Raw genomic sequence first — 22184 nt, forward strand, 5'->3', positions numbered from 1 at the left:
AGATCTTCTGCAAAGAAAAACAAAACCGTAAAACATCGATCCCTATCACCTGATCATTCAAGACAGTTCATTAACAGCAAGAAAACTCATTAACATCAAAACAGTTCATTAACAGCAAAACAGTTCATTAACATCAAAACAGTTCATTAACAGCAAAACAGTTCATTAACGGCAAGACAGTTCTTTAACGGCGAAACAGCTCCAAGGGAAAAGGAGATGATCTCCCACATGTCGGAAAACACAGGTAAGCCTTCACAGGTTTAACCGAAAAATATGATAAGTTCTTTTTTAAGTAAGTGCAAAAACTTTACGATTGATGTGAGGTGAACTAGTCTGCAGCACCTGCCATTAACTCCACCCGTCAGGCTCTAGTTGATAAGACAGGAACTTGTGGTGGATAACCTCCTCCATTCAAAAGTAAGGAAAGTATGGGTTATACACGTGTATGTATACAACAAATGTTATTCACCACAGCAGCCTGTAGTTTCTGTTGGGAGGTGCTATAGTCTGGGGGTTAGTGACAATTACAACATCTGAACCTTTGGCTGGAGACCTTGCCCTGCCCACCCAACAACCTTCCTTTGAAAAAAATGGACATCTGATCTCGTTGGATTCCACCTGACTCCTTCCACATGCCAACACAGTAATATGTTTATATGTTCTCTCCCCTTACGGCCACTAGACCATAGGATTACTGTTAACCTTTATTTCTACTGTTACTTCTAAATACTGTAGAATAGAGGCTGATAGGACAATACACTATAGGTGTCTGGGACAAAGCATATGGCAGAAGGCTCACAGACTTACTCATTTCCTGACAGCACGGGTGGGAAGCTTTATTCTGCTAAGGTCTATTTGGATATTTATACAACAGGTACAACTGTCTGCTTAGCGCAGGACAACTTTCTACTGCCTCAAGTCGTTAGACTGTAATGGGCATCAGAATAGCGAAATGACAGGTAATGAGCTACCTACTCATCTGGGTGTTATCACCAACTTGTATTACTGGACTCCTTGCTGACGATTTTTTTCCAATTAACTATTAAACAGAGGCTGATGTATGCAAAGCTTCCGGTTTAGTCACATTTATTGTTTAGGCTCGCCGAGACTAACAGCGGAGAACTTCGCAAAAGGCTAAGCGTTGGTCTCGGCAGCCAGACAGCAGTCCACCTGTACACGTCCGTGGTGTTACCTACCCAAACTACCAAGATGGTCGTCTCAGGGTGTCTCGGCTGCAGCGATCTTCTTGGTCTCTGTCATCGAACACTAGCGGAAGTGTCACCCTGCTAATACATGACGTCGAAAGTGGTTTTCTCAGTGTGGACAGGCTCTGGATACCCGTAATACATTTCGCAGTAGTAGGTTTCATTACTCTCCTTCTTGCTAAGCCCGAGCCTGATGCTCATTTTCACGGGCTCAAACGTGCGAGGAGTCTCACTGTGAATAGGAACGTACCCTTCGTCCTCTGTATACTGCGAAAAACAAAAGTTGCAAGTTTGTCAGTGTTGGATGGTGAGGGTAGATGGACATTAAGGTAAACGACTGGAAGGTGTTTCTATGCATTTTGTATATCTAAAAGTCCGTTAAATGTTAGCATTTATCCCTAAGAAGATGAAGCTGGTGCCCTCATCAATCTATGTCTGTGGCCTAGAAGACCAAACTCATGAAAACATTCACCAGAAAAGTTCACTGAAAAACATCAAATGTCAAATGGCAAAAAGGTATCCCACCCTCACGAACTCAAAAAAGTTAAAAAGCAGCAAAAAGGGAATTTAAGGACATTTAAGAAAGTTAAAAGTATTGCGTAGGGCAAGCGAAGTTATAAAGCAGTCTCCATTCTCTGAGGATGTTGTAGTCCACAGTTACAAAGCAATGGCAAAGATGCTAAAGTGACATTCAGCAATATTTGTGGGGTTAGGGTTAACTATGAAGACATGAAGCTACTTCTTTGTTATCCCATGCTGCCCCGGGGGTAACGACTTACCTTTGCTTCTCAGCTACAAACCCGAAGGTTTCAGGTACCGATGTATGTGAATTTTGAGTGGAACCGAGTCCCGCATCAAGCGGATGACCACTACCCATTGCCACTTATTTTATTACAGTAAATTTCAGATGATATGAGTCGAGACTTGTCTGTCCGAAGTACTGACCTTTCCCACAGTGACATTTGCTATGTTGGCGCCGACGAACTTGCATGCGATTACACAGGAATTAGCGAAATATCTGCAATTTTTGAGACATCGTTGGAGTCTGTTGTCTCCTCCCATACAAAGCCATAATCCGACGGATAACCAAAGGGGTTACCGCGATACCCAAATGTAAGGATCACTTTCGAGGTCAACTGCAACAACCAACAATTCTTTCATCTCCTTGGTAATAAGTGTTATAAATATTTAATTTGCTTTTAATTGCTTCTAAATATTTCACCATTATCTGTGCGGTTTTTATTAAATTAATCTTGGAATATTGGAAGATAAACTAAAGCATACAAAAATGAATCATCATCATCATCGTCGTCGTTTAAATCAATGTATCTTTGTATCCGGCCAGGCTCCCGAACTTGACAAACAACAAAATAATGAAGACTTAATAACAGACTACAAAGTCTACAACATCAACTTATACATTCAACAAGTGTAAGAATCTTTTGCACCAGCAATCCCTTTCTCTCTTTCTCTCTCTCTTTGAACAAGTGAAGGTGAGTGTATGAAATCACTTTGAGATATCCTGCAGCAATGGTTCTAGTGCTGAGCAAGAAAGATGAAAGCAGGGGACAGTACAGGGGACAGTACATGGGACAGTACATGGGACAGTACAGGGGACAGTACATTGAGTACAGGGATACAAGTTTTAGCCCTGTTCGGTTGATGAAATAAAAATAACCTCTAGTTCAATAATTTCTTATTTAAAGACCGACTTACCTCATCTAATACGCTCTTTCGATTTGAAAAAACAGCTCTTCGGCGAAAAGAAATGAAACCTTGCGGAAATTTATTTGGATCATTCCTGTTACCATCACACCAGTACAGTATGGGAAGGCTTATATTTGTGTAGTCCTTCTTCACAGTTACAATCCTGTGATAAGTTTCAAACTGTAAAAAAGATAAAAATTTGGTTATGAACCATTTTAATGCCTGCCTCAAAGTGGAATGAATAAATGCATAAATAAATAAAAAACATCAACATCAGAAATGTGACAAAAGGTAAATGAAAACTGATGTTACAACTTTTAAAAAATATAACATGAACTCCAAAAACAAAAAAGACGGCAGAGGTCTCGACACTATAGTGTTCTCACTTGAATCATTTGACCCCAGCCGTTGTCTCCACGGCGACGAGAGGAGTCAAAAAATAAGCGAAGATTTTTATGTTTCACTTGGAAGTAGCCAGACGTTGTCTCACCACAACCGTTGATGAAAAAGAGGCTCATGTGAATCCGCGAGGAGTTGTTGGGATCAGCATTTTTTTCGAAATCTTTCGGAATCAGGAACTCCATTAAATTGTTCTCTAAAATATGACAGAGGAAACACAGGGTGGGTTAGCATCGCACAGTGTCAAGCAGTACCAGCAGCAACGCTTACTTTCTCTCTCTCTTACGCACGCGCGCGCGCACACACACGCCTGCGCACACACCAGCAACCAACAGAACCCTATAGTAAGCAGTCATCAAAAATACTACAGAAAATGAAGAACTGTTCAGCCCCTACTGTTATCTAGACTGCCTCGTTTTTAATGCCAGGAGTCAACTAATGGGTTTCACGCTTAGTCCCGTAAAATACATTACACTAACACCTTGTACCTATTGCAATACCTCCATGTGCACCTTAGGCACCTTATCACTTCTTAATCACTGTCACAACGAGTGGTGATAGAGCTAAATGAGGCAGATGTGTATGAAGCTTCCGGTTTAGTCACATTCATTGTTTAGGTTCGCCGAGACTAACTGCAAGAGGCTCAGCGTTGGTCTCGGCAGACAGACAGCAGTCCACCCACACACCTCCGTGATTACCTGTAAAGTTGTCGAGCCCTCGGTCTACCCTGCAATGCTTTGCTATGAAGAATAAAACAGCTTCTATTTACACGGGCTCAGGGTGTGTCTAATGGATGATGGAGGACACTAACTGCTGTGCCTAGTAGGGGGATAGGATTCGAGTGTACCTATGGGATGTATTCGAGTTTTTGTTACAGGGGATTCGAGGTCGTGAAATTTAGAGCAGAGCAGTCTAGCTCTCTGGTAGGACTGGAGGAGAAGAGAGAACTCGCAAGAAGAAACTTCGCGAAGACAACGCACAGTTATGGTGGATCCACCGACCCGACACCCTTCTCTACATACATAACCACCAATTCTTATTTCTTTCTACATACACTGGTGTTGTGGATATCATCATCAACAGTCGTGTTCTTTCTCTCTCTCCTGCACTCTCTCTCGGACACATAAACGAATATTCTTACCTGCCCTGGATGGTCTTTTGGAAGATGTGTTGAAATATAATTGGTCTCCCCTCGGAAAAGAGATGAGTGTGTGGCTAAGTGTGGTGCTCTCTGTGGTGACATCTTTCTTCTCATCTACTTTCCATTCAAAGTCCACGCGTAAGCGGAGGATGAAGTATTGGCGATTTGGAAATCCAATCATAATTATTGGCTGATAAGGCAAGCCCATATAACCATTTTCAAATTCTAGAAACTCCGTTTTGTTGAAAGATATTCTCGCCATGCCTTTTTTCAAAATACCGCTCGACAGAAGACCTGCCAAAAGAAAATGAAAACGAAACACAAGGCAAGTAATGACATCACAGGTCTTGCTGTCAAACTTATAATCGAAGACATGACATGTTAATACTATATTTTCAAAGACAGTAACATAACCTACCAGTTTAACCCCTTTAACCCTTTTGCCCGTTGTCCTCCTCTCTAAAATGTTGCCCACGTGACCCTCCCATTTAGGAGTGTTCTAGGTAGTTTATATTTTGTAGATCTCTTATAATTCTATTCCATAGTTCTTGTTTATTTTTTAATTTTAATTCTTTTCTGTGTAATGTGGATGTTTCTCTCTCTCTCTTGTCATCCTCCAACATGCCGCATGCGTTGATGACATGCTGTAGAAGATGATGGCTCGAATCATTTCGCTTCACTCACTGGGGTGTGGGTGAGCTTGATATTTTACAGAGATATTTTATACATGTTTGTAAAAATGGGAAAGATTGATAGGGAACTTGTCGGATGTGGGTAGACAAACCTGCATTAATTGAACAGTAGGCTATTCCGATGCAAACACGCTTGCTCTTGCTCCCAAGGTAGCACAATGTAAGACTATCACTCAGAAAAAACAACCAACCACTCACCTTTAATCTGATTTTCACGCGGTTCTACAAACACACCTTCGGAAGGAATTGGTGTCCCTGGTAAATAATACAATTAATCTTAGTCACAACACTTCTTATTCACTTCAATTAAAGGCGTGGAGGTGGCTATATGTCCAGGTACAAGTACAAGGGGGCAACTAAAAAAAAAATAAATAAATAAACAGCCATGTCAGTTCCACGCCCTTTAGGAAAAGAAAGATAGATAAAAAAAAAAAAGGAAGAAAGAAGGAGTCAAGCAAGCAGAGGACAACCAAACAGACTTTGTTTTTCTTTAGTTTACTCACGATTTGTTGCCCAGTAGTTGTGTGTCATTGTCGTTTCAATTGTTGGGTCTGGTTGAGACGGGGTGAACGAGATGTAGAAGTCGACTTTGGTATATCGGATGGAACGATATACCTTAGTGAGCTTAAAGCTTCCAGTCTGAAATAGAAGATGCACGACAAACAACAAAAAAGTGTCTTGCTTTATTAGTGTATCTGTGCATGTGAGCTTAATCTGTAAGTACATCTACAACAAGAACACAAATAGCAGCCTGATGTACAGTTTTACACTTGTGCCAGCTTTTGAAGGTGTATATACAGCTTACCCGAGGTATGGTTGTCTGGCAGAGTAGACCTGGTATGACCAGAACAAAGGCAGCAATAGGAAGACCTTGCATTCTACTGTGTGGAGGTGTCAAACCTGGAAGTCTCTCGTTTGTTTCTGTGCTGAAACGAAAAGAAAACGGTTAAACCGCATCAGGGTGGAGGGGGTGGCTGTGAGCTCAAAAGGATAGAGACTGTGATAGAGGAGCAGATACCCCAGTCATTATCTTGCTTGCTAACAGTAGTTCCAGATATGACAACTACATCATCACGTCTGATAAGTGTGTGTGTGTGTGCGAGTGCCTACCTGCCTGTAGTACAAACAACATTGGTGTTGAGTATAAACCTTCATTGTGTATGGTTTGCGTGCGTGCGTGCGTGTTTGAGTATGTGTGTCTTAAGAAGATCAAACAGCGAAAAATTTCAAGCATCCAGAAAGCTCAGTGATTTTTAATTCCAAGTAGTTCTTTTAAAAAAAACTTTTGTTACATATATCACAACAAAGACAAACGACAGAAAACAGACAGGAGGGTGACAGACGAGTGTTTTTCCTCAAGTCCTCAGTCAGCTTGATGAACGAAGCCGACAAACATGTTGCATCATATTATCATAGAGGTTTGGAAGAAGCGCATTGGCCTTCTGAGTACATAAAACATTTCCAATATACCAGAAGTGTTAGTCATGTTTTAATTTCTTTGAAAATTAGAAAATGTGCTTTTAGTAAGTCGGCAGTAAAATAACAGTAATAAAACAAATGGCTCTATGCTGCTGGAGGAGTAGCAAGGACTAAACTAAAACAAACATATACACTGCCCTTTTGTATTGCCAGGCAGGAAGTTTACTTCAATTTATTATCAACATCCAGAGTCTCATTTGAATGCATTGCAGCAGCAGCAACGACAACAACAGCAGCAGCAGCAGCAGCAGCAACGACAACAACAACAACAACAACAACACCAACAACAACAACAACAATTTGTGTAGCGCTATTTCCCACCATTAAAGGGGGCTCAAAACGATGTTACTAAAAGGAAAAACACACAAAGTGTAGGCTGTTATTGAGCAACTACTCGTACAAGAGGTGAACAATGACACTTAAATTGTCTGTTGTAAAGTACTCGCATATTTGACATCAGATGACTTGCGGGACACAAACATCTTGAGGAAAGACCCACCCAAACCCGCCTCGACCAGATCATACTCACTTCTCCACCTCATTGTGGGGTAGTCGGCACCGCAAGGAATATTAATCATATTTGTTATATTAATTAGTCATGTCTGTCATCATATCAGCATACCTGCACTATTCCCTCATCTCCTCTCTGTCTCTGCTTGGCATGCTCTCTCGATCCTCTCTCATGTCTTGTTTTTCGGCCCTCTGCTTGATGACTTGAGAGATAAATATGGTAAAGAACTCAATGATGGTCAACATGACTTACAAATATTATTCTGCAGTACATATCAAAAGACAATTACGCCCTTTGGTCTCTTTATAGTATTGATTCTGAAAAAAGGGAGGTTGGTATTAGTGTGACTTATGCTGGCTACAGCTTTTAGGGAATGTATGTGTGCAGGGGAGAGGGTGTGTGCAAGTTATCTTAGTGTTTATTTCTGGATTATGTTTGTGTAGTACCTCCTACTTTTTTCTTAAGAAATAAGTTTTGATTGGACTTGTGTATTGGCTTACAGCTGCACAAAACAGTCTATGTGTTGTAAAATGAATTTTTTTATATCCTTGTTGGAGATAGGCTTGTATAGCAAACAGTTTCAATGTATTTCTCTTGCTTTTAGCTTGCTGCTAATTATTTTGGGTCGTTAACTTTGTTGGGGGGATGTTGGGAGAAGGGTGAAGACTGTTCAGTTTGTCTTGATGGCCAATCCAATGGCAGTGAAGATGGTTTCTCTTTAAATATTTCCTTTTTATGTTTTGGAAGTCTATGGTGATGTGTACAAGTAGGAGTCTCTCTGTAGTGTATGCGTATGAGAGGATATATATCTTGATGTTGTGTTGTGATACGTATGTATATTTTTGATATTTTGTGCGTGTGTTTATAGAAATCAGTTTAAATTATTGTTGTTTGTAACTGGATTATGTTCTAAGATGTGTAATTATAGTGACATGCTCACACCCTGCTGGAATTATGCTGAAGCAGTAAAGAATCAATCTCTCACATACACACACACTTACAAATATACCAGAACTGCCACACTATACCAGCACAGCTGTTTTCATTCACATTGTAGCTGTCCTGATGTCTGTTGTGATGACAATAGTCTCCCCAGCATATTTCTCGTCAATAACATTCACCTGCAAGACTGAGGTCTCTTTAATTGAAGGTCGATTTGAAATGTGCTAGTTTGCAGTTTCAGAGTAAGCAGGCAGCAAAACATGATTGCAAAGATACATTTTGTCACCTGCTAGTTATTGAAACATAAAAGGCAACTACATCAGTGCTATAATCCATGACAGTGTGTGGGTAAGGTCACAGTAACACATTTATCTTTGTATTTCCAAGGAGTATCTGAGTGATTGGTACTATTGCCACTGAGGCATACAAGATGTACATTGAATCGTGGTGAGATGTAGGTAAGCTTTTCAGATGCTTTGATATTTTAGGGTTAATCCTGGCACCTGCAAAATCTCTGTTTGGGAGCCTGTCAAGTCTTCCTTAATTTTTTTTTTATCAATTTTTTATGTCTGTAAAGCTTTTGGCCAAACTATTGTTTAATATATCTGCAATTGCAGTTGTCACATTTTCAGATGTGGCTTCTCAACTACCTGTGTCAATTTTTTTGTGAAGCAGCTTGTCATCTGTGTCAAAGAATTTGTCATCGGCTTTTGTTTCTCCTTCTGAATCAGAATCACCATGGTTTGACTGATAGACACTTATCTGAAGGACCTCTGATGCTCCACTGTCTGATTCAATGTGTTGATGTCCTATAGCTGCTGTGTTGATAATTTTTGTAGGATAGCATATAACCATGCAGGTGTCTCAGTGGGAGCTTCGGGAGGTTTTCTTCTTGCACTCTGCAATCATTTATGTTTTATTTTTTGTTCAGTTTGCAGTCTTGACATGACTACAATGCTCCTATCTTCTAATAATGCTATACAACGTTCACATACAGCCAATCATGAAAATTTATCTCTTTTATATATTTGTTGTTGGCAGTCCTTATTACTTTTATTGTTTTAAAATTTTCAAGACTTAGAATAGTTAATTAATACAACACGAGATAAATTCTTGCACCTATTTTGCTGGCACACATTGACAATTAAGATCAGAAAATGCATAGTACTCCAAATGAAGTATTCATACAGATGTCATGCTTGGAAAGTGAATGGTGCTTCAGTACTTTCAGATGAAAAGTGCAGCACACACACAAATAGATGACGCCTAAATACAAATACAAGACTTGCACTGAATTAAAAGACACTTATATTTATCCTAAGGTGAGTGGCATTACTGAGAAAGAGTTTTCTCTGTATGTGTGTTTGAGAGAGAGAGTGTAAACAAGCATGCTGGCATATGTGTGAGTGTATAGGCACCTGTCCACTTGATGTGAAATATGCATACATTACAAACAAGTACAGATACAGGTTTGGGCCTCATTATCCTCTTACTTTCCCATTATGCTGTAAAAGCAAAATCAAGCAAAATATATAAATTCAGGATCTTCTAAAGGAAAGACCATCAAATAAGAATTATAAGCAAGAGTCAATATGAATTATTATTATGATGAGCCGTTGCTAGTGATGACAGCGCGCCCACACAACAATTTATGTTCAAATCCAGCAGTTTCTATACACAAGCTTCTCATGGCTGATTTCATTTGACGGCGTAAAACCGAGCACAGAATTTTTTAAATAAAAAAATGGAGGGAGCCTTTTGTGCTGTGTACAGTATTTGGAGGAACTTCCCACGACGGCCCTAAATATAACCACTGGGCCACGAGTGCACAGCACATGATGTCTGTGTGTGAGGATGTGTGTGTGGCGCGGCGGCCATGATGAGGGAGACTCCGGTAGTCGCTCCGCCGACACTCGTACAACTGCTGGTCGACAGACGACAGTGACCTCTCACACAACTCAGCATGTGCCCGGGGTCACACAGCGCGTGCAGTAAATACTTCGAGTGAGAGGAGCAAGTGTGTGTATCCACACCTTCAGCTGCAGCCACCAGCCAGCCCCTGTGTCAGTGTGTCACGATCGTGTAGTGGCAGACACAGGAGCGGGTGGCGGGTACAAGTTCGACACCACCCTGTTAATGTGGATAGCTCTCCTACTTCAAGCTTAATTACTCTCTTTCGTCAGAAGTACACGCTTCTTTCTCATCCGGGGTGTCCAGCAGGTAAGACAAACCACACCTATCTGATTTTTAAAAAGTATTGAGACGCTTCATGAACTAAATCACTCCAGGTACACTTCTGTTCGGCTATGGAGCTGTTCAACCGCAGATATTTAAGGACACGGTTTATAAAAGTTTTATTTTGAAATATCCTGCTCGGAATATGACATACATGACACAGGCAGGTGTGTGTGCCCACTCTGTGTAGTTCATTACACGTGTAACTGTCTGTGAGGGTGAGTGAGAAACAAAGAAAGGGTCGATCAGTCCGGTACTCAGAATCATTTGTAGGTGAACTGTTTAAAAAGTCATTATGCAGAAATTACTGTAACACGCTGTATTTCAATACTTTTCCTTCTCTTGTAAAATGTGCCCCACCCTTCCTGTCAAAAGGTCATGTATTATAAAGACTAAACTGGCATCGACAGGGTGTTTTTATAGCCTAGCTTTGATTTCATTTAGTTCTTTTGGCCTTTTATTGTCATACTTCATTTATTATTATTTTACGCCGCATGTCCCTGTGGAGATCCTCGTGCAGTAAAGATAAAGGACTTTCATCGGTTATTCACATGATAGCAAGCAATGATAGCGACTTTCTAAACTGGCGCGAGTACATGTCATCAACGATGTCGCCTGCTCCAGTAGTGACATGCAGTTTAATAATACATCCAGTCAATATGTTTATCAGTGAAAACAAAACACATCAAGCCTCAGATAAAATGAATACAGTAAGACTGTCTCAGTTTGTTTGCAAGCCCTAGACAACATGAATACAGTAAGACTGTCACAGTCTGTATACAAGCCCCACATAAAATGAATACAGTAACTGTCACACAGTTTGTATGTGGCAGTATAGTTGACAGGTAAGATATGCAGGTGCTCCAGCCTTCATTTGCTCAGTCACAGCTGCCCCGGGGCATGCGATCAGCCGTATCTTCAAAAATTCATGCGTGAGAAGAATCAGTTGTTACCACCATCAGGTATACATGCGTGTGGTTCTTAAATATAATTCCGTATAATGATTGCATATAATTATAATAATTTTCAAAGGCAGGAGAGGAGCAGAACACTGAACACAGCGTGTGGAAGGTCACTCCGACCAAAACAAACAAACAAACAAACAAACAACAAACCCACTAACCAAAACAAAAGCTTGTTAATCAGGGAGTTCATCTCCAGACCTGTCATCGATAACATCGACTAATTAGATGGCAAGATGATTGGATCTGCACGTGGAGCCTGCACTCCTCTCTGTCCTGTCGACAGTGCAAGGAAGGAAGATTATATAATTATTTTGCTTCTTTCGTGAACCACCACGGCGTCAACATCGTAGTGGCAGTCCACAAACAGACTAGGCAATTAAATGTCAAGCTGGGGCGAGTTGCCACTTTAGTTGCCCAAACAGGAACAGCCTGCACCCAGCTACTCAAACAGTCATTTCATTTTGTTCATGTTTGGACCCGCTGGGGTTACTTCGCTGTTTGGTTATCTGTCGGTTCGTTTGAAGTCTGTGTGGACAGGACATTGTTGGCCTGCACAATGGCATGGATCGTGTACTGACACGTCTGTCGTCCTGTTTGTAGCTGTTTAAAATATTTAAATGTAATAAGTTAGCAATTACTTGATATATGTGTGCACAGTTCTTGGTTTATACCTTTTGCGCTGGCGTGTAGACCAATCTTCAACTTTTTTTTGTTTTGTTTTGAAATATCTGTCAGCTTTCTTGGTTGTCAATCTTAAATTATAGGGAGGAGCTAAAAAAAAAGTGAAGAAAAGAACGACTATGTATTAGTATTATTTAATGTATCTTTTAATTAATTAATGTTCATTCATATTTAAGCATACCTCTAAGTGGCCCAACATCTGACATCACATCGTACTCGGTGCACCTGACAGAACTTTCCAGACATGTTGGCAGTTGTATCACGATCTTGCACGAGGGATTAGCGCTGTAAATTTTATGTATATAGGACTTGCTTACCGAGCCTTTATTTAGGCTGCAGGCAGCTTCTATTTCGGTAACTCGTCAAACAGTTTATTTTTCTCTCTCTTCCTGTTGCAGGAATAACACTGTGGCATGTGTGAGTTTTTAAGCTGAGACTGTGTCGCCTAAAAGCGATGCAATGAACGACATAAACCGGCGACAAAGATGAGGCCTGGTCACGTGACCAACGGGAAGATGGAGGTGTAGAGAGAGAGGAGCGTGTTTCCATGTCAGAGAAAGGACGATCAAATCGGTAGTATCTGCAGTATAACAGTTGTGAGGAAAAATGTACGACCATTATGGATGTATGTTCCTAACTTTAAAAACTTTCTCATCGCGAAATACCTCTTTTTTCCTTGTCGGAATTGATGAAAAAGAAGCGAGATGTGGTTGTAGTGTACATTAAGAGCAAGGTGAGTCAACTGACGCCGTGCGACAGGTGTGGCACAAGACAGGGCTTCATCCACGCCGCTGCATTTTTATTTATTTATTTTTGATTAGTGGATGCGAACCTCCATCTTCCTATGAAGACGTCAAGCCCATGGACAAAGGATTGACCTGCAAGACACACAGGTGCTGGTGGTGACCTCGCTTTATCATCGCCCCGGTTGTCGGAACTGGACTAACTGGCGCCTTGCTACTCTCAGAGACCATTCCTAGTGTTTGGTTGAGTTTAAAAAAAATTAATTCAAAGCAAAAATAAATAAAGGGTGAAACGATGTCAAAGTTTGGTGATCTTATTTCACGGATGACCCGGCGTCATGCTCAGTGCAGGCGCTCCCAGCGCCACCTACCAGCTGGTTCCTACGCCCCTCTGCCCTCCGCAGGTGAGGATGGTGAGCAGGGTGTGGCTAGCGGGGAAGGTGCTCAGGGAGCGGAACTGAAAGCCTGCCTGACCACGCTGGACCTCGTCTCTCTCGGCGTGGGCAGCTGCCTGGGGACGGGCGTGTACTTGACGACCGGCTTGGTGGCATCAACGATGGCCGGACCCGCGGGAGTGATATCGCTGCTCGTGGCCGGCCTGGTCTCCATCTTGTCAGGTGAGTTCATGTTGGGGGTCAGATAAGTAGGGTTAACAGCTGTCGGATGACCTAGAGAAGTGATGCCCAATTTTTTCGGCCTTCATGCGCTTCACCGCAAAAAAGAAAAAAAATAGAGGAAATACCATTTTTATTAGAAACAAGTTGTACTTACGAAATTATGTAGTAAGGGAATTTTGAAGTTGTTTACGAAACCAACTTCTGAATGTCCGGCCTCATCGTAGAGACCAAGTCGGAGCACTGATCGAAATGTTCGTCCATCGAAAAAAAGATTGAGAGACGCCCCTGCACTTCTTCTTCCTTTTTTTCGTTTTGTTAGGTCTTTTTTTAATTACTAACATGCCGATTTCCTGCACTGTGGGAGAAGTTTCGCGGGCCGGATGGCAGGTTGGGCATCCCTGACCTAGAGTGTTGGGTAAATCGGGATGTCAGGTGAGTCATAGTGTGTCAGGTATGTCAGGTGAGTCATAGTGCGTCAGGTGAGTCAAAGCGTGTCAGGTGAAGTTGGCTGTGGGATTGTTAGGGATGTCTGCGTAGTCCAGCTGTTGACATGCAGTTACAAGCTGATCTGGAGAAGTATGCATTAGCCAAGGGAAACAATTTGATCCACACCGATTATCTTAAATAAATATCTTTTGTAAGCAGATAACCATGTTCGGCAAGTGTTTACTTGGCAGTCACGTGTTTAACAAAAGTGTCCAACTAAGAAGTTTTGATTTTTTAATTTGGCTATGAAGCACATTTACCACGTTTCACCTTCAAGCAGGCTGGAATGTAGGAATGGCGCCCAACTTTAATCAGTTGTGGAGTGTGGATGTTATCCAATGATTCCGAGCAGTGCTGAGATGTCCGTTTACTTCCGCTAAGGTCTGTGCTACGCTGAGCTGGCCGGCCTCTGCCCTAAGACATCCGGGTCAGCTTACATGTATGCCTACATCACCGTGGGTGAGCTTGCGGCCTTCGTCATCGGCTGGGGGCTAGTTGTGGAGTACGTCATCGGAACCGCGGCAGGCGGTGGCCCTGAGCGAGACATTGGACTCTCTCATCAATGGCCATGTGTCCGCAGTCATGGGACCGCTTGCCGCAAAAATTGGTTCGTAGCCTGTTCTCAGTCTTGTAACTAACAAACAACAACGAAAAGTGAACTGAAGCATTATGTAGACAGAGAAAGAGTGTTTCAGACAGAAAAGGGACATGACTATAAAAATCATGGACTTTCAAGCAACAGATGATTTTATTACAAGGATACATAAAAATCCGCACATTACTCTGTGTGGATGTTGGTTAAATTCTAATTGTATACACAACATTTGTTCGCATGCGTTTGTTTTATTTTTCTGATGTAAAGGTGTAGATAAAAACCGTTGTCCACATTCGCTTGTTTATTTTGTCTTTCATGTATTACAGGCCTTGGGAGGTTGGACCCTGTGGCCGCAGCCATCTGTCTACTGCTGACCGTGCTTCTGGCATCCGGGGTGGAAATGTCAGCCAGGGTCAACAACCTTTTTAACGCCATCAACATGCTTGTCCTACTTTTCTTTGTATTGGCATCGCTGGTTCTGGGTTCCTTCCATAACTGGGTGTCCGTCGGATTCTTACCTCTCGGACTGACAGGAGTAAGAATATTAATATTTCTCCCCATTTTTCCTCAAATCTCATTGATTGTGTGAAAGAATAATTGCAATTTTTATCTGGCTCCCTATGCTAAGTGTGAAGATTTATATTCCATTATAACTGCTATATTCAAAAAGTCTGGAGGTATTGTGTTAAAACTCTTCAAGATTACAATTTTCTTGGGTTCTTGTGTGCAAAATATTATTTCCCAATGAGTGAAAAACCTCTCCGAAACACAAGACATCATCGTCAACAGAAATCCAAATAGCAAACTCAGACATCAGAAATGTACATGGATGCCTTCAGGATGTCCAGGTTCAACCAATAGGCGAACCATGTGTTAATCAAGTGTATCATTGGACCCTACAGGTCTAACTTTCTGTATATGTTGTTGTGTCGTAGATCGGAGGAGTTTTATTCAAACAGATTTTGTAAACTGGAATTTTGAACTCAACCCAATCAGTTGAGAAAACAAAGAATTACTGCACTGGATTTTCAAGCTGATCAGTTCTGAAGTAATCTCACAGCAGTAACCTGCAGTAAAGGGCATAACAATTAGACTAACCAAATCCCAGCATACATCAAGCTGAAGAGGGTAATCTCTTTTTCAAAAATATTTATGAAATTGTTAAAAAAACTGTTTTGTTCTTCACAGATTTTAAAAAAAGCAATATCGCTTAATTGCCTTGCATCTGTTAAGGTCCTGCACGCTATTCCCACGAGTTATTTTGCCTACATTGGGTTTGACACCGTGGCAACCACAGGAGAAGAGGCCAAGAACCCCGAAACTAGCATCCCTCGCTCCATCCTTCTGTCCGTCGTCATCAACTGCCTGGCTTACATCACAGTCCTCGCCTGCCTGACCTTTGCCCTGCCCTACAACCTGCTGCATCACGACACGGCGCTGACGGACTTGTTTCCCCAGCTCAAGTTCCCTGTCGGAAAGTACATCATAGCCCTGGGGGCAGTGTCGGGCCTCTTTGCTGCTGCTTTCGGCTCCATGTTCCCTCTGCCTCGTGTCTTGAGCGCCATGGCAGCTGACGGATTAATATTCAGGTGAGCGATCAGGATAAACCTTTGTCCCTCATTGTCGTTTTGTCCTCTTTCCTATTCGTTCTTACCTCTTGGCCGAGTAAATTGGTCCTTTGATGTTTATTTTGTGTGTGTAGCTTGGACTCTATAACCCTGCAGTCTGTCCGATTCACGGTTTCCAAAGAAACTGAGGTTTTTAATGTGGAGAAGGTAAGTTTGGTTTGGCGCCTAACGGACAGAGTTCTCACAGTGGGGAAAAAAAACCTGTTGAGAACTGGGGACAAAATATCTTCACACATCCTGCAGTCTAGTCTGCTTGTCATTCTGCACAAAATACTTACATGTTCTTTTGGTTTTCCTAGCGCATGCATAGCTATCATTTGCAGAACCATCCTGTACGGGGCATAACCTTTACTGTTACTGCTAATGATGTATTATTTATAATGCACCCATTCTCGGCGTGTACAGACGAGAACTCATCAACACATACATGCCCAGTCATATCTATACACACACTATGAGGTGTTTGTGTTGTCCATACTGAATTTGGCATTCATTATCTGCGCTCATGCATTTATATTCGTTTGCTTTTTTCAGGAGTTTGGGAAAGATATGTCCAAAGCGGCGTACTCCCTTGCGAGCCACCGTTCTTTCCGGGGTCGTCGCTATGGTGATGGCCACTTTCGTCAAGCTTGACCTTCTGATCGAGCTCGTCCTCATCGGCACGCTGTTGGCCTACGTCCTGGTGGCATTTGCTGTGCTGCTGATGCGTTACGCAAGAGTGGATGGCCAGGGTTCAGAGTGGAGAGACGCAGTGCGGGGCACAGACAACCCCTCGCTACAAACACACTCCGACGCCGAAAATGATGTCGATGTAGAGGATGAAGAATGTAAACCCTCAGAAACGGAAGTTGATTCAGCCACGTTCAGGAGACATTCCGCCCAACACTGCGAACCAACACCAGATGCGCCAAGAGACGCCCGCGTTGGTAGAAACCGTGGCAAACGGTCGTCGCTGTAAAAAGCGTGCGAGTGCCCTCCGACCGTCATTCTTGTCCGGCCATAAACATCAGCGGCTTTCATCTTCCTCGTCCTCCTCTGAAGAATTCGGGGACAACGACGCCACAAGCCTCTTGGCGAGGCGATCGTCTGACGTCACTTCCTGCGCAGCAGTACGGCGGATATCGGCGAGTTCTGCCGAGACAGGTTCTTCCGCGGAGGACCGGAGCGAACCTCATGGTGGCGGCGAGTGCCAGCCACGGCAGGAGTGTGCAGCTCCAGGACGTTACGTCACAGACAGAACCGGAAGCACGTGGATGGACCAGGGGGACCGTGCGCACGGTCCAGGGTGTGGAAGGTGTTGTCCCACTGGGCAGACGAGATCGTAGCCTCACGTTCCAGGACGTTGACCTTCCTGTGTCGGCGTACGGCGTGCAGGTGGCGCTGTGCGTCATGGTCGCCGTCTTCTGGGACAACGTGGCGGACAGGAGTGCGGTAGTGCTGGCGGCGGTGGGAGTGCTGGCAGCTGTGCTGATAGCGATGGTGGCGATCATGTGCCTCATGCCACAGACTCCGTGAGTCGATCGTGATATCTGTGTGTGTGTGTGTGCTTTCCTCTGTGTGTATGTGTAAGGCCGTCTTAACCGGACAAATAATTATTAATAATGACTAAGTTTAGAAAATGTGTGTGATGTTTGAAAGAGAAATTACCTCTTCTCATAAAGAAGGTATTTTGTATTATTACTTGCATTTCCAAGGAGATAAAAAAAAAGAGAAATTAAAAAAAACCCCACAGGCGATCAAAGTAGCTCTTTTCATTTTAGAAGGCTGTCTATAAAACTGTCCCATCTTGCATTGCTAAAAAATTTCACAATTTTCTGATGATAACCTTATTTTACAGGGTGATTACATTTCATTCGAAAAAGTAATTGGAATGGTAGAAAAATTTGTTCAAACTTCAGAGGCACTAAAAAAAAGTAATTATAAAACGAAGAGGTCCATAAAATTTAAGGCTGATTTCCAGCTTTTAAAATGCTCGGAATATGGTTAACAAATTATTAAAATACTGCCATAAGAAATATATTATAACGATACATTTGAAGAAATACTATATCTCATTAAAATATGGATTAAAAAAAATGGTAGAATCTATATTAAAATTAATTATGCTTTCAAAATTAACATATCTTTGCCAAATCCTTGAGATTTTTTCAAAAACTTTGTTAACAATCTACAATCTTGGATCTTTGCTTTCTTATGAACCATAAACAAGATAAATCAGAAGAAAGACCAACACTAAATTCGTTGCAAACGGGGACCTAGGTATACATCATGTTACAATATTATGTTATACCGCCTATTTCCGTGTGGATTAAAAAACTGAATGAAATACAGTAAGCATAGACAGATAAGTATAATTCAACTACACTGCCAGAAATTAATCACAAAGATGTGAACTACCGTATAAAAAGAGTCAATTTGTTTTTCATGCATACAGAAGTTTGATAAATAAAGTCACAATAGATACACAACAGAAACGATTTTAACAGAACCCCTCTTCTATAATCCAGATAGTATAATTGATGGAAGGGCTTAATTTATAAAATTTGGCTGACAAAAAATATATTAAGTATTAGAAACTTAGTTGACAAATAGGGAACATTCTTTAAACAAATTAAACAAATTTATCATCTATGTTTTAAAATGTATGAGTTATGTAGAAGCAGTGAAAAAGTACTTAAACAAATAAAACATATTCATACTTTCCCGACAGAGATTCTAGCCTCCTATAGATGCTATTCATGGTCACATCATCGGAAATCAGAGACCTTTTTTTTGTCTTCCAGAAAGGGAGACTCATTCCGGGCTCCATGTGTCCCTGGTCTTCCTATGATGGTGTCCCTTGTCAACATCTTCTTCATTACTGCCTTGTCGGCCATGACATGGCTTCTCTTTGCTATATGGATGGCACTTGGTGAGGATTAGTGTTTGGTGTCCCTTTATGTGTGTTTGGAACTACCCAACTGTTACTAGCAGAAAGTTCTGTACGGAGAAAGGCGGTGTGGGGGTGAGTGCGGCAAAGGCCGAGTGTTTTGGTAACAAAGGAAGGAAATACGGGTAACCCTTACACAGCTATATCATTTTCATCCACACCCTCCCACGCTTATTCTCATTCTGTCATCTTTGTACAGGTCTGATGTTGTATCTGCTGTACGGCATACATCAAAGTGGTGCAGGTGCTGTGGCGCATTCTGTAGTCGCAGAGAGTGGTGTGCTTGATGTGGAGGACACGGTAGACGACAGCCGTCGTTCTTCGGTACAAGTGACGAACGAAGCAGACATTGTGGACTAACTGCTTACGGCCACATAGTGGACAAGATGGACCATGAGTGAAAGTGAGAGAGAGAGAGATGAGGGGGGGGACAGTATGGGGGGAGAACTTCTCTGAAGTGTTAAGACAGGTGTGGCGCGAGATAACACGTCCGTCTTCATTTGCACACGCGCAGTCAGATGTGCGCAGCATCGATCGAATTTTAGCCTAAAAACATAAATTTTCTTCTAGAAGATATTGCTTTGTAGAAATTTACTAGCTTGAGTTCCCGGCTTTTACTCGGATTGATTTCTGCTTTTATCTCTTGTAGCTGTGGTTTCATATTGTCAGGTTATGATCTATGGCTTCCTTTGTGTCAAGTGTATTTACACACCGTGTCTTGTAGCTCATGTTCACCAACAGGGGCTTTTGCCCTCGCAAGGGGGCGCCAACTGAAATTACAACGGTCGTCGAAATTTGCGGTGCGCGTTCGATGACTGTCGCAACTGGTCCTGCTTGGTTGTGTGGTTTTTTTTTTTTTTGTTTGTTTCATCAGGCACCGGCAACATTATAGTGAAAATTAGGTGAAAATGTGTGATTTTGCTTAATAATTAGTCACAGTCTACCTGCTACAAACTCGTTGTATGTTTGAAACAGCAGCTTAAGCACGGTGTTTGACAGGCTTGAGATTGGGCACTGCGCGGACCGCAAGTGGGGTTAACCTGTTATCTCGCGCCGCACACGTGACTTACTAGAGGAAATGAAAGATGAACATGCGAGGATACAAACAGCAGTCCAGTAATGTACGCGCGTGCTCGTGTTTGACAAGACAGGCCATGTTGTGTGGGTATGGGCGTTACCTGGACCACCACTCCCTAGCCCAGGCTATGCGGCACAACACCACCATACTGAGGACAACGGGAACATATGGAAGGCAAGGGAGCAGCCAGGATACCGAGAGATAAGATATAAGAGTTGGGAAAAAGGGGGGGGGGAGTGGCACCTCGTTTTGCGGGTAAAGGATGAGATCAAAGTGGCTGAACATGATCGATAAAATGGAGCTGGTAATAGAAGGTTCTTGTCGTTCTCCCTGTCGCATTTAGATACCAGCTTTCTATATGAAGCTGCTTGCAATCTTTAGACAATCCTCGAAAATGTGGATTAATGTGGAAGTGCACCGGCAACGGCAAGATCTTCGTCCGCCATTCCCGGAAGAGCCGGCACTGTGCGATATGATGTGCGGTCATTTCTCCATGTGAGGGTTTCTCTTCGTGACTCATTGTCTTCCTCGTCGTTAGCAGTAAATGTTGGCTATATCAGTGACCATATCATTATTCCACACTGTTTCTGCCTGGATAATCATGAAACCAGCCAGAGGACCGACCGCACACTCAAATTAATGTTTGTGCGCGCTTCCATGAGGGTTCTTCTTTAGTGTGAGCGGTGTAGGAATTACTGCCTTTATGTGTCGTAAACGTGTGTGTGTATATATATATATCTAAAACTGTTGTGGGTGAATGGTGATGTAGCATTTATACAAATATTTAACCTGTTAACATTTGGTTTCTTAGTTTATAAAAGCAATAAACAAACAGGGTTGTTTCTATTCATGTTCTTGCAAGAGTAGTTTGAAAGAAGTTGGTTGTGACCTGGTTGTAATCACAAGCTACTGGCGTATGTATGTACACAGTTGAGCCAAGGTTAAACACTCCGAAAAAACACGGGAGGCACGGACTGGTCCGTGACAAGGAGTAACAAGGAATAAACTAAATACTAAACTGTGCCCTAATCTTGTGCAGCTCGCATAATTAAAAATCTAGAGTGTTCTATACCATCTGTTGATAGTTACGGGTCTTCAGCCACCATCGTTATAAACTCACTGGACAGCAATTTTCGACTGGTCAACCAAATGTCGACCGACAATCTGGAGCCTGTACGGCAAACAATATGCAAGCAGACGGCAATAATTAAATTAAACATCTGGAACTAGGCAACACTATATAGACCAAAATATGCTACTGGACAACAGTATTCAGTCCAACAACCTGGAACTGGACAACGCGACGCACACCAGCTACCTGGAAGCAGTGGCGTAGGAAGATGTTCGGCGTTGGGGGGGCAAACTCCCTGTTGACAGTGAACGGCGTTCGCAATCGCACATTACGTAAAAAAGGATGGGGGGGGGGTACTGCACGCACGCACGTACACAGTGGTAGCATCACAACACGCTGCTTTATTGTTAAAAGGCAAAGCAGCATTAAATAAGAAAAAAAAACCCAAATTAAAGAATGACTCCCCTACCAAACATTATACCTAAAAAAGAAAACACCAAACCCCCGTGACAGCAACGATCAACATTCCAGCTCTGCACATATACACCAGCGCGCACACACCTATGCACACATGCGCGCATGCACAGGCTGCGCAGTCACACTCGGTCACACACCGTACACGTCTGCATACTGGGCAGGGTAGCCATCGGGTGGAAAAACAAAGGTAAAGATTAATTAAGCCTACTCACCCAACGGCTCGTGACACGCGTTGTTCTATCTCAAAACAAACGCGGGGAAAACACGCTGGTTGCTGGAACCCTCTTCTAGACACCACGCCAGTTCCAGCGACAGTCCACACAGCACGTGGCAAACCCCCGACTACTCCCAGAGACGGGCACAGGTCTCTCCGCCCCGCCGTCTTCCCAGTCCACATATACCTGTGTGGCAGGTTTCTATAGGCTTTCAAGAAACCTCCAGAAACCTTTCCCTACCCACAGGGCCCAGCGTCCGCGAGATAATACACGTTACAAAGAGGCACAGCCTTATACCTGAACTCGGTGTCCGCACACCGTGGGAAAATAGCCCCATCCCCCCAAAGAGAACCAAAGAGACCAGAGAGGAAGGGACGCAAGGCTACC

General features: G+C 42.6%; 2 protein-coding genes across 2 annotated transcripts; one reads left to right on the forward strand and one right to left on the reverse strand.

Moving 5' to 3' along the window:
- Nucleotides 1–99: 99 nt before the first annotated feature.
- On the reverse strand, nucleotides 100–6289 carry LOC112557369. Its single transcript, XM_025227174.1, has 8 exons — nucleotides 5950–6289; nucleotides 5648–5783; nucleotides 5343–5399; nucleotides 4453–4746; nucleotides 3299–3507; nucleotides 2922–3092; nucleotides 2151–2341; nucleotides 100–1472 (listed from the first exon to the last, which is right to left on the reverse strand). Exons 1-7 carry the CDS (start codon nucleotides 6019–6021, stop codon nucleotides 2201–2203), a joined length of 1080 nt encoding a protein of 359 aa, XP_025082959.1. The 5' UTR covers nucleotides 6022–6289; the 3' UTR covers nucleotides 100–1472; nucleotides 2151–2200.
- Nucleotides 6290–7364: 1075 nt separating this feature from the next.
- On the forward strand, nucleotides 7365–19343 carry LOC112557477 (probable cationic amino acid transporter). Its single transcript, XM_025227357.1, has 8 exons — nucleotides 7365–10296; nucleotides 12356–13317; nucleotides 14185–14433; nucleotides 14725–14933; nucleotides 15632–15987; nucleotides 16561–17537; nucleotides 18810–18937; nucleotides 19155–19343. The coding sequence occupies exons 2-6, from the start codon at nucleotides 12996–12998 to the stop codon at nucleotides 16982–16984; spliced, it is 1560 nt and encodes a 519-aa protein (XP_025083142.1). The 5' UTR covers nucleotides 7365–10296; nucleotides 12356–12995; the 3' UTR covers nucleotides 16985–17537; nucleotides 18810–18937; nucleotides 19155–19343.
- The last annotated feature ends 2841 nt before the right edge of the window (nucleotides 19344–22184 follow it).

Source organism: Pomacea canaliculata, linkage group LG2, assembly GCF_003073045.1.
Source record: "Pomacea canaliculata isolate SZHN2017 linkage group LG2, ASM307304v1, whole genome shotgun sequence".
Lineage (NCBI taxonomy): Eukaryota > Metazoa > Mollusca > Gastropoda > Architaenioglossa > Ampullariidae > Pomacea > Pomacea canaliculata.